At 40.2% G+C, this 11643-nt stretch overlaps 1 protein-coding gene across 1 annotated transcript; it reads right to left on the bottom strand.

The window, feature by feature from the left end:
- Positions 1-2119: 2119 nt before the first annotated feature.
- LOC148049698 (acyl-coenzyme A thioesterase 1-like) lies at positions 2120-5052 on the bottom strand. The gene is made up of 3 exons (XM_087724933.1): positions 4559-5052; positions 3762-3964; positions 2120-3382 (listed from the first exon to the last, which is right to left on the bottom strand). Exons 1-3 carry the CDS (start codon positions 5010-5012, stop codon positions 2783-2785), a joined length of 1257 nt encoding a protein of 418 aa, XP_087581059.1. The 5' UTR covers positions 5013-5052; the 3' UTR covers positions 2120-2782.
- Positions 5053-11643: the final 6591 nt, after the last annotated feature.

Consider the following 11643-nt stretch of genomic DNA (forward strand, 5'->3'; position numbering starts at 1 on the left):
TTTGTGGACACCAAACCTACTCAAAAAGATGGGACAACTGGCATATTCATATATCCATGATATCTATTATAAATCATATTTATTAGGGACCAAAAGATTATTGGTTTTTTTACACATTTATTTAAATATTTATTTGCAACCATAGATGTTACTAAAACACATATGAAATTACAGCCGTCATATTAGTTCAACAGATCTGCCCCAATATTAAAATCACTATTTGTCAAAATGTCAAATCAGAGAACAATATATCAATCAATCAGAGTAGCACTGGAAGGGACCTTCAAGTTTTACTAAGGTTTTATATAGTGGTACTAATACTTCACATGATTTTTATTCTGTGCCTCTGTTTATACAACCAAGGATTGTATTAGCTTTTTTGGCTACACACAGACACTGCTGCCTCATATTTCAGTGATCGTTCACTACGACACCAAGGTCCTGCTCAAGTTATTGTTTTTGAGCCAGGTTTTGCCTAATATGAACTTGTACCTTTGGTTTTTCCTACCTAAGTTTAAAAACTTTGCTTTTCTTCAGGTTAAACTTCATTTTGTTGGATGGGCCCATTGTTCAAGCCTGTCAACATCATCTGCGAATTTGATGAGTTCCCCTTATATACCCTAATCAGTCATTTATGAAGATGTTGAAGAGGACTAGGCCTAATAATAATAATAATACTAGGCATAAAAGTAGGATCCTGGGCAGAGCCCAGGCAGTTCAGATTTTGGTGTGTGAACACGCTGAACTCGATGCATCCAATAAACCTGTTTCTCTCACCTTTGTGGTATCAAGTCCTGGTCTTTTGTAAGTAGATTACAAACCTCAATCTGCTGCAACACAAGGAGGAGACTTCCGGTCGGCAGAGGAAAAAGGATGCTGTGCTAGGAGGAAACTCTATGGTGGGGTACCGGAGTTCCAGACAGCTCCAGAATTGAACAGGGGGCTTCCAGTTAGGACCTTTGTGGCTCTATGAGTGTTTAAGGTTGCTGACCCTTGATCTAAGTGATCAGGTCTTCCAGCTCCCAGATCACCTATTCTCACGCAGAGAAGAGCTACAGCCTAAAAGGGCAGAAGGACTGAGAATAGCAAGGTAATAGAAGAGGAAGAAGAATAAAAAGATGAATAAGCAGCATATTGATTTCAAGCCAGAAATATTTTTATTAGGCATAATACCAGAAAGTTATGATAAACAGACCAAATGCTCAACGCTACATGTATTAACAGCAGTGAAAATTGTGTTTCCACAATATTGGAAAAATGAGAACACCCGACCAGATGAAAACATAATTCAAGAAATATTGGACTGTGCAGAGATGGACAGATTGACATTGAAAATAAAAGATAAAAGGAGATACAGCGTTCTATCTAACGTGGAATAGGTTTTACCTGTGGTTAGAGATAAGAGGTAGAAATTAGTATATGTAAGGAAAATATGAATGTTGTTTATAATGATAGGTATGCTGGTACAATATGATCCTAAATAAGCTAATATAATTATAAATATGGTTGTAATTATGTGTATAATCATTATTACTATCAGTATATCTGTTATTTTTTTCCTTCTTTCTTTTGTAAAATGAAATGACAATACACTGTCTTCAAAATATTTATATATGAATTAAAATTTTGACTGTAACAAAAAAAGAAAGCGAGAGAAAAGTCTTGAGATGAACTTAGATCTCTCAACCGCTCATAGTGAAAAACTAGAGAATATTCACGATGGGCTCAGCAACCTAGCACCTGCTGAGATACAAGCTCCCTTGTCTGGGCCACTTTGTCTCCCTTTGTGGAAAGGGCTCTAAACCATGGTGGAAAGAGATGAACCCAAAGCTGGTCTCTGCCCTTGCAGAAGAGGCCAGAGTCATTGGCAGCAGAGGAACGGGATGTTGCTTTCTGTTGGTCTCAGAAATCCATCATAGCAGGTAGTGTCCAAAATGTCTGTCTGCCTTACGCAGAGTTTATTTGGCTTTTATACAGTTTCAACAAGCAAAGCAAGAGCATAGGTAGCATCTTATTGATACATTCTCCTTGTCAATTTCTAAGACCATCCCACATAGGGTAGAGGCTTCACAAAAGACAATAGTTCATGGTACTATCTGGCTACTAATTAAATGAGGTCATAGATGTTGAGGTAACCGGTTACTGTGATCATGGCAGTTTGCTGCGCATGTCCGTACATAACCTTTGTATAACCTCTACAGCTTTCCTAAAAGTAGAAGGGCCTGAAACCATTACATTGCTAATGACATTTGTGGCAGTAGTTTAAGGATTTTATTACCGGAGTAACCTTGAATATCCAAATACAAAGATGTATAGCTGGAAGAGAATCTGTATGTAGTATCGAGGTGGGAGTGGAAATAAATTGTTTATGGGGTATGGTAACTGTATTCAGCTGGGTTGTATATGCATATGCAATTGACTTGTATGGGCCCACTGAAAGCATGACAACATCTAATACATCTTGATTGTTTACCTCTAGTCCACAGAAACAATTTGCAAATCAGGTTTTGTAGTCTATCAATATGAAATAACCAAACTGCAACTGATTGGAGAGAGGGATAGATCCGTTTATTACATATGATTTATGTGTAAGATGCTTAAGGGTCTCCAGCTGGACGAGTTTTCCCCAAACTAATGAAAATTGTGGTGCCCCATTGGTGTACCTGAAAGTGGCAAAATATATTTTCTAGAGACCATCACTCTGAGTTTAACTTGGTTACCAACTGACAATCAAAGGCGTACGAGCAATTCTGCCTTTCTTACAACCCAATGCAACTGCACCCTACAAAGTACTTTTTAAAGTTGGTTCCAGCAAGTGTTGTCTGAAAAAGGCTAATATTCTTTGCCAGGCATCTTCCTGTGCCTCTGCATGTTCTTTCCACTTTCCGCCCCAGTTTACAAGGCTCCCAAGTGTCCTGTGAAGTGAAATACAGCACAAGGGCATATAAGGGGGCTCCAAGAGGTGTCCAGCTTCAGGATAGCAATAGAACTCCACATGACGTCCATTCTGCTGAAGGTGGCTAACAGCCTCTTGGCAGAACATTTGACTTTTCCAGTTTCTGTCATCCTGTCCACATATGAAGAGGTACTTGCTTGAGGACTTTTCAACAGGGATGCGGCATGGCCATGTCGATGGGTCTTTGGGATCATCCATTCCTTCAGCAAAAGTTAGTACATTCGGAACATCAGTAGGTTTGACCCTGCCCAAATCAAAAGGATGGGGTGGAATGATGTGTCCTTCCGCTTTCAAAGGGAAACAAGCATTTAACCCTGTGCCAGAAATGCTGACAGCAGCTTGGATGTTTGGCCAAAATGCAGCTAAAGAAAGAGCGAGATCTGCACCTTGAGACAGTCCCAGGACTCCAATTTTCATAGATTTAACCTGAAACCACAGGAGAAGGATTACCTTAATATCCATATCCATTCTTTCTCCATTAATTTAAATTTATCTCCTAACTTCCTTTTCTCCAGATGGTATGCAACTATAACATTCAAAATACACAGCAATTTTGGAGAACATTAAGTGGAGGGAGGGTGGCCAAATAGAAATTTTTGCAACATAGGTTGGAACCAAACCCAAAACCTCTTCAGCATCAGCTTAAGATAAATTTGCATTTATGAATCTCAGTATCAACTTAAGTTTTCCATTGGAACAAGACTTCAGATTAACTGCATTGCACTACAAAACTATAAAAGCACCAAATTATTTCTTGCTCAAAGGTCAATGCTCCATCACCCATGATCTTAGTTTGCTTCCATACCTTTTGTTGTTTCTGCAGGAACATTATTGCTTCACCAAAATAATCTAAGTCAACGAACTTTGGGAAAGCTGGGAGATCTTCAAAAGCTAAAAAAGCAAGTGCCAGTGTAACAAAACCTCTGCTTGCCAAAAGGCTTGCTCTGTATTCCACCAGTCCCCCTCCAGTTCCATACAAGTCCAGAACTGCTGGGAAAGGTCCAGGACCTAAAAAAGGACACGAAAAAGAACAGGGCTTTACAGGAATATAAAACCACACAGGCTGACACTTTTGGAAGGAAAATTCAGGGACCAGCCCTACAATTTAAGACACCCTTTCCCAGTTCTCCAACAGTTGGTGGACTCTAAGACACCCAAATCAAACCATCTAGAGATTTAGAGCTATCCAGCACACCTGTGGAATAAATGCTGGACAGACCTGGTTTAAGACTTCTAGTGAAGCCTTTGCTTCAAGATAAATGGATATCAGAGAATGTCTCACCCAGTTGTGAAACAGAATTCCGAGTTTTATTGAGCTGGAATTCTTCTTTATTCAGATCTAGAATAAGTCTTTATTTTAACTATTTTGATTTAATGCTGCTGTTTGATAAGTTAGTTTTGGTAGAATTTGGGAACCTAGAAGGGAAGCAGCTCCAGGGATGGAGAGATGTGTGTTTGTCTCAGGTATTTTCAATCATCTACCTTTAGGGATGAAATTGTTTCCAGTCAATTCATTCTCTTCCCGCTTTTCCACAGCCCTCCTAAGCGGGTTCGTTTCAGAGACCTCAGCCCCGCGACCCCCGGGATTTCAGCCCAACTCACCGGGCGGGCAGAAAAGCGTGCCTCTGAGCCGGCCTTCTCGCACGGGCACCCTCTTCACGCCTTCGGCCACGAAGTGCCTCTCGCTGCGGCAGGTGCAAAGGAGCGAGCCGGTGACTCCGCGCCCGTCGTACACCTCGTAGGTGACACAGAACGGGGTGAGGACGTTCCTCTTACTCAGCCTCTTGTAGGGCGTCGTGGATTCCAGCGCCCACAGTAAGCCCATGGGCTCCACCCCGCAGTAGCTCCCACCTAGCGACGGGGAGCAGCTGAGGTCCAGTTCTCCGTTCCCTTCAGCCCGATAGTACGCGCGCGATTGGAAGAGGTGGCCGCTTTCGTCCTCCAAAGAGGCCGCGACGGTGACCTCCTGTAGCGGAGAGAGGCCCTCGATCTTCACCTGCACGGGATCGTCATGCAGGCAGACGGGGGAAGGCAAGACCAGAATGCGCGCCGCCATCACAGGAAATTTGCTAAAGCGGAGAAAGCTTCGTTTTGCTCCCGCTCAGACTTGCCGTGCTTCTTTCGCCTCCTGGACTTTGGCTCCCAGTTTATAGCCCGAAGGAAAACACGCCATGGAGGTTTCTGGGAAATGTAGTCCTTAAAAATAACAAATAATAACAGTCACAAAGTTCTGACAAATTGGGTGGGGGGGAACGAAGCGGAAGTCAACTCAACCCTGCGAACTGCCAAGGGCTTGCCAAAGTCCCCTTGCTGGAGTTTGCTCCCCTGCACAGCAGAACTGGCAACCAAAAAGCAAAAGTGAGAATTTTTGACATTGACTTTAATTATATGATGTAGAGATTTTGTGGACACCAAACCTACTCAAAAAGATGGGACTATCCTATTAAAACAACTGGCATATTCAAATATTGCCACGATGTCTATTATAAATCATATTTATTAGGGACCAAAAGATTATTGGCTTTTTTACACATTTATTTAAATATTTATTTGCAACCATAGATATTACTAAAACACATATGAAATTACAGCCGTCATATTAGTTCAACAGATCAGCCCCAATATTAAAACCACTATTTGTCAAAATGTCAAATCAGAGAACAGTATATCAGTCAATCAGAGTAGCACTGGAAGGGACCTTCAAGTTTTACTAAGGTTTTATATAGTGGTACTAATACTTCACATGATTTTTATTCTGTGCCTCTGTTTATACAACCAAGGATTGTATTAGCGTTTTTGGCTACACACACCCCACTGCTGCCTCATATTTAAGTGATCGTCCACTATGACACCAAGGTCCCTCTCAAGTTATTGTTTTTGAGCCAGGTTTTGCTTAATATGAACTTGTACCTTTGGTTTTTCCTACCCAAGTTTAAAAACTTTGCTTTTCTCCAGGTTAAACTTCATTTTGTTGGATGGGCCCATTGTTCAAGCCTGTCAACTTCATCTGCGAATTTGATAAGTTCCCCTTATATACCCTAATCAGTCATTTATGAAGATGTTGAAGAGTACTAGGCCTAAGACAAATCTTTTTTAAAAAAAAGTAGTCATTCAATAACATACTTTTTTTTATCCATATGTCATTTAACAGCTTATAACAGTAACTCTGAGTATTGTTCCAACAAGGCAAGGGTTTAATTACCTCCAAAATGCCAAGGATTAGATAAAGTTCCAGGTCTAATATCTTCATATGTTTTTATTTCATTCCTCAGTTCATCAATCCACACAGAGACAGATGTGTGTAGGTCAAATAAAGCTAGCAGTTTATGTAGTTAAGATACATGGGAGCCATCACGTCTCCCACTGGTTTAACTGGAAGCCCATTAATCCCATTACAGGGTACGCGTCATAACCTGAATACTCTCTGTATTGTCAGAGAAATTATGAGAAAAGTAAGTATTCTGCAATGTATTCTTTTCCTTGCTGGTGGGGGTACGTCAGTGGTGGGATTCAAATAATTTAACAACCGGTTCTCAGCCCTAATTACCAGCTGGGTAGGTGTGGCTCGGTTATGTGACTATGTGGGCGTGGCCAACTCAATGTCACTCAGGTCAATGGGCACTTCGCCTTAGTTGTTACAATGTAATAAGGGTTAACCAGAGAGGCAGTTTCTATAAGCAGGGCAATAAAGATGAGACTAGAAACAACACCAGAATATTTACTCCTGCCTTCCATACAAGATTAACCCTGTAAAATGGAAAAAAAACACAAAAAGAGATTTCTTCCAACAACCAGTTCTCCGAACTGCTTAGAAAGTTAACAACCGGTTATCCCGAATAGGTGAGAACTGGCTGAATCCCACCACTGGGGTACGTGTTTGGTTTTTTTAAAAATGGGTTGGTATGAAGTAATTAGACATCATATAGAATCCATTTTGAAGACGATTTTTGCTTTAAATGAACATAAGACTGAGCAGGGAAGGGTTTTGACCAACAACTTTTAACCTAACGTTCTAGTGCAGGAACGTTAGATCCTGCCTATTCTCTTTGCTATCACTGTCTCCCAATAAAACTTCCTTTTGAAATGCTACCTGTTTCAAGAGTTCTGCTTTCTTGAAAGGGCCGCTGAGGTTTATGATTGCAACAGTGCGGAGATGACCAGTCATAAGTTCCAATTGTTCGGCACTACAATAACTTCAAACTGAAGTAATGGTCATTAATCAAAGACTACTTACAGCATATATGCAATTCTTACCTTGATTTGCTACAGAGAAACTGCTAAACTATCAAAAGATGGTGGTATATTTTGAACTTTCCAATTAAAATACAACATTATTTTCAGATCTCATCTGTTCAAAGGCTGACTTGGACCCTGAGTTGCCTTCTATAAAATAAATAATTCAAGTGGAAGCCCCAATTACTAGAAGATGATAGAGGTAGTTTTTAGCAATTCTTTCTTTTGCAATCTCCTCAAGGTCACCGAAGACTCCAGCTAAAATGTCTGTCTGCAGAACAATTCCATTTGAATGAGTGAAGCCAGATCTTTGCCTACAAATGGTTTGTTTTGAAATGATCACAATCTCTCTACTTCTGGATGTGTATAATCATATTTTAAAGATCCCTACGCTCATCTAATGCTCTTACTCTTGCTTTTATATTCTTTAAAGCTTGCTTTTTATATGTATTTTCGGTTTTAATACATACATCCTATACATCATCTAGGTTTGCACTTTTTTCTCTTTTTTGTTACTGTAAATTCTGGTGAGTTTTCTATGCTTTTAAATTGACTGCATCTCGCCCTCCTTATACTGGCTTATGATGATAATAAAGATTGGATTTGATATTTTGGAATGACGTTGAACACAATCTAACTGAAGACAGAAGGAAACCATTTACATATTGATAGAGAAATCTGATGAACTTCTACCTATTATAAATTAAAAGATACCTTTGGAATTTTTCTTGCCTCCTGTGCAGCTATGAGATTGTGGAACATGAGGGAAGCAAAGAGGAGGAAGATACAACATTTCACCAGACTTCACAGGACATCTTAAAAGGCTTTACCTGAACATATCCTGGGTATTGTTTCAGATGTGGACTTAAAGGAACTAAAGGATCCAGGGTACCCTTGCGGATAAAAGGTTAATATGATATTAATAGCTAATAATAAGATAATTATTTCTTCCAGAACTGAATCATTTTATTTCTTTTTAAGAGAAATATTCCAGCTGGGAAAAAGGGGATTTCAGCAACATGCCAGGACATTTTCCCTAGGGAGTCATTAGGAAAATTCTTCTGGAATTTTCTTCTCTGCAACCTTTGCCCAACTCCATTCCGTTTTTGAAGCTCGCCTCTGATTTTTGCCAGCTCCTCTCCCTATACCAAGTTTGGTCCTATTTTCTTACCTTTTTCAGAAAGCTGCCCTCTTATGGTCAGACATGGAACAGCTCTGAGCTACTTTATTCTCACAGGACTGTTTTGTGGCTGGGTTGGAGTCAAAGAAGAGAAAAGAAAGGAAATAATTTAGCCGACTTGAAAACTCTTAAATATCTTGACAAAGGTATCACATGTTGTGAAAGGCAGAAAAGTGTTCCTTATTTTTGTCTGCCCTCTTAGAATGAAACTTTCTTTGAAGAAGGTTAACTGAACAGACTGGCCCTTCTTGAGTCTCAGTTTAAGTCAGGGGTTAGCAACCCACGGCTCTGGAGCCACAGATGGCTCCTTCATCCCTCTGCTGCAGCTCCCTGTCGCCAGTCGGTAAAAGGAAAAAAGACACCATGCTAGTGATGCAGGAGGGGTTGCACAGATAAACCCACCAGTGGCTGGCCAGGTTAGGTGGTCTTAATAGAATGGACCTTATAAATTCATATTAGTTTGGCTTTTCATTCTAGTGCCCTGGAGTCCCAAAGTTGACTTTTAGCTGGAGTGAACTTTTCTCTCCAACTTCCTCATAAGTATTTTAAAAAGGGCTGAACAGTGTGGCAAGATCCTGTAAAGGGGGGCACAGGAAGCCAGGCGTGGGTGAGAGATAGAACAGAGGTAAAAACTGCTGACAGCTTAAGACATTATAGGAACTGCTCTTTCTTGTATTTTTCCTATGTACTTTGCTGTAACATTCCAAATGAAATTCTGCTTTTTGAAATGTCATGCTTGTCTCGTGTATGGAAACGCCTTGAGAATGCAGAGTGTGGAACACGGCATAAAAGTAGGATCCTGGGCAGAGCCCAGGCAGTTCAGATTTTGGTGTGTGAACATGCTGAACTCGATGCATCCAATAAACCTGTTTCTCTCACCTTCGTGGTATCAAGTCCTGGTCTTTTGTAAGTAGATTGCAAACCTCAATCTGCTGCAACACTAGGAGGAGACTTCCGGTCGGCAGAGGAAAAAGGATGCTGTGCTAGGAGGAGACTCTATGGTGGGGGTACCGGACTTCCAGACAGCTCCAGAATTGAACGGGGGGCTTCCAGTTAGGACCTTTGTGGCTCTATGAGTGTTTAAGGTTGCTGACCCTTGATCTAAGTGAACAGGTCTTCCAGCTCCCAGATCACCTATTCTCACGCAGAGAAGAGCTACAGCCTAAAAGGGCAGAAGGACCCAAAAAAGACTGAGAATAGCAAGGTAATAGAAGAGGAAGAAGAATAAAAAGATGAATAAGCAGCATATTGATTTAAAGCCAGAAATATTTTTATTAGGCATAATACCAGAAAGTTATGATAAACAGACCAAATGCTCAACGCTACATGTATTAACAGCAGTGAGAATTGTGTTTCCACAATATTGGAAAAATGAGAACACCCCACCAGATGAAAACATAATTCAAGAAATATTGTACTGTGCAGAGATGGACAGATTGACATTGAAAATAAAAGATAAAAGGAGATACAGCGTACTATTCAATGTGGAATAGGTTTTACCTGTGGTTAGTGATAAGAGGTAGAAATTAGTATATGTAAGGAAAATATGAATGTTGTTTATAATAATAGGTATGCTGGTACAATATGATCCTAAATAAGCTAATATAATTATAAATATGGTTGTAATTATGTGTATTATCATTATTACTATTAGTATATCTGTTGTTGTTTTTCCTTCTTTCTTTTGTAAAATGAAATGCCCGGACAATACACTGTCTTCAAAATATTTATATATGAATTAAAATTTTGACTGTAACAAAAAAAGAAAGCGAGAGAAAAGTCTTGAGATGAATTTAGATCTCTTCATAGTGAAAAACTAGAGAATATTCACGATGGGCTCAGAAACCTAGCACCTGCTGAGATACAAGCTCCCTTGTCTGGGCCACTTTGTCTCCCTTTGTGGAAAGGGCTCTAAACCATGGTGGAAAGAGATGAACCCAAAGCTGGTCTCTGCCCTTGCAGAAGAGGCCAGAGTCATTGGCAGCAGAGGAACGGGATGTTGCTTTCTATTGGTCTCAGAAACCCATCATAGCAGGTAGTGTCCAAAATGTCTGTCTGCCTTACGCAGAGTTTATTTGGCTTTTATACAGTTTCAACAAGCAAAGCAAGAGCATAGGTAGCATCTTATTGATACATTCTCCTTGTCAATTTCTAAGACCATCCCAGACAGGGTAGAGGCTTCACAAAACACAATAGTTCATGGTACTATCTGGCTACTAATTAGGTGAGGTCATAGATGTTGAGGTAACCGGTTACTGTGATCATGGCAGTTTGCTGCGCATGTCTGTACATAACCTTTGTATAACCTCTACATCTCATTCTTTTTTATTTTGTTAGACAAGGCATCGTAAGAGGGGTTAGTAAAAGAATCATAATCAAAAAAGAAACATCGTTACAATTACTTATATAGGGCATATACCTGATCCTGAGGCAGTACAGAAGAGGGTTTCAGGACAAAAAGCTGTGATACATATATTTTGCAAAGTAGGGAAAACACTGAACAAAACAGCACCCACCAATCAAAATAGCACAAATAATGACTAAATAATGTTGGACAATTTCCAATAGGCCTGTGTGCAACCAAGCCCAAAAGCTTTCCCACCAAGATCCTTAACTATCAATTTTCAAATCAGAGGCCAAATTGTGGAAAATATTGAGCTGGTACTGGATGGTTCATGATTCATCTGAAAAATTCAGACTTTGTCTGGCAGCCTACCCATAACCATAGAAAACACTCCTAGAGCGGCCGCTGCTGAAAGAATAGACAAAACGGCAGGCACAATGAAGACAAACTTTTTCTGATCAGGGGGGCAGAGAGGGATAGAGGAAGAACAATCCTTTAAGCCAATTATTTCATGATCTTGTGGAATCAAATTAGGTGAACAGACATAAAATGTATCTTCTATACCCCCCCCTCTTTTGCTAATTGTTCCTCTGACCATGGAGAAGCAGAAGAATTAACCTCTCCATGAGGAGCTGAAAGTCTAATTAAAGATGATTTGGGGGGAATAATTTTGAACTGATCATAATCAGGCAAAGGTTTTGTGGTCAATTGTTGCCCTGCCAAAACTTTAGATCCATTTTTTTCCACTGCATGACGGCACTGAAACCATAGTTGTAATATCTATACTGGAGCTCTGGGTTAAAGATGTAAAGTTTGTCCTCTTTTTTCTCAGTCACGTAAATGAAACATTCCTCATTCGGGATACCAAAGACAAAGTTTCCCTATCTCACCAACCAGCCTCCTTATCTCTGTCTCAGGTGTTGCAACACC

The sequence above is a fragment of the Thamnophis sirtalis genome, unplaced genomic scaffold (genome assembly GCF_051295495.1).
Source record: "Thamnophis sirtalis isolate CommonGarterSnake01/CBP01778 unplaced genomic scaffold, rThaSir2_p1.2 scaffold_1, whole genome shotgun sequence".
Lineage (NCBI taxonomy): Eukaryota > Metazoa > Chordata > Lepidosauria > Squamata > Natricidae > Thamnophis > Thamnophis sirtalis.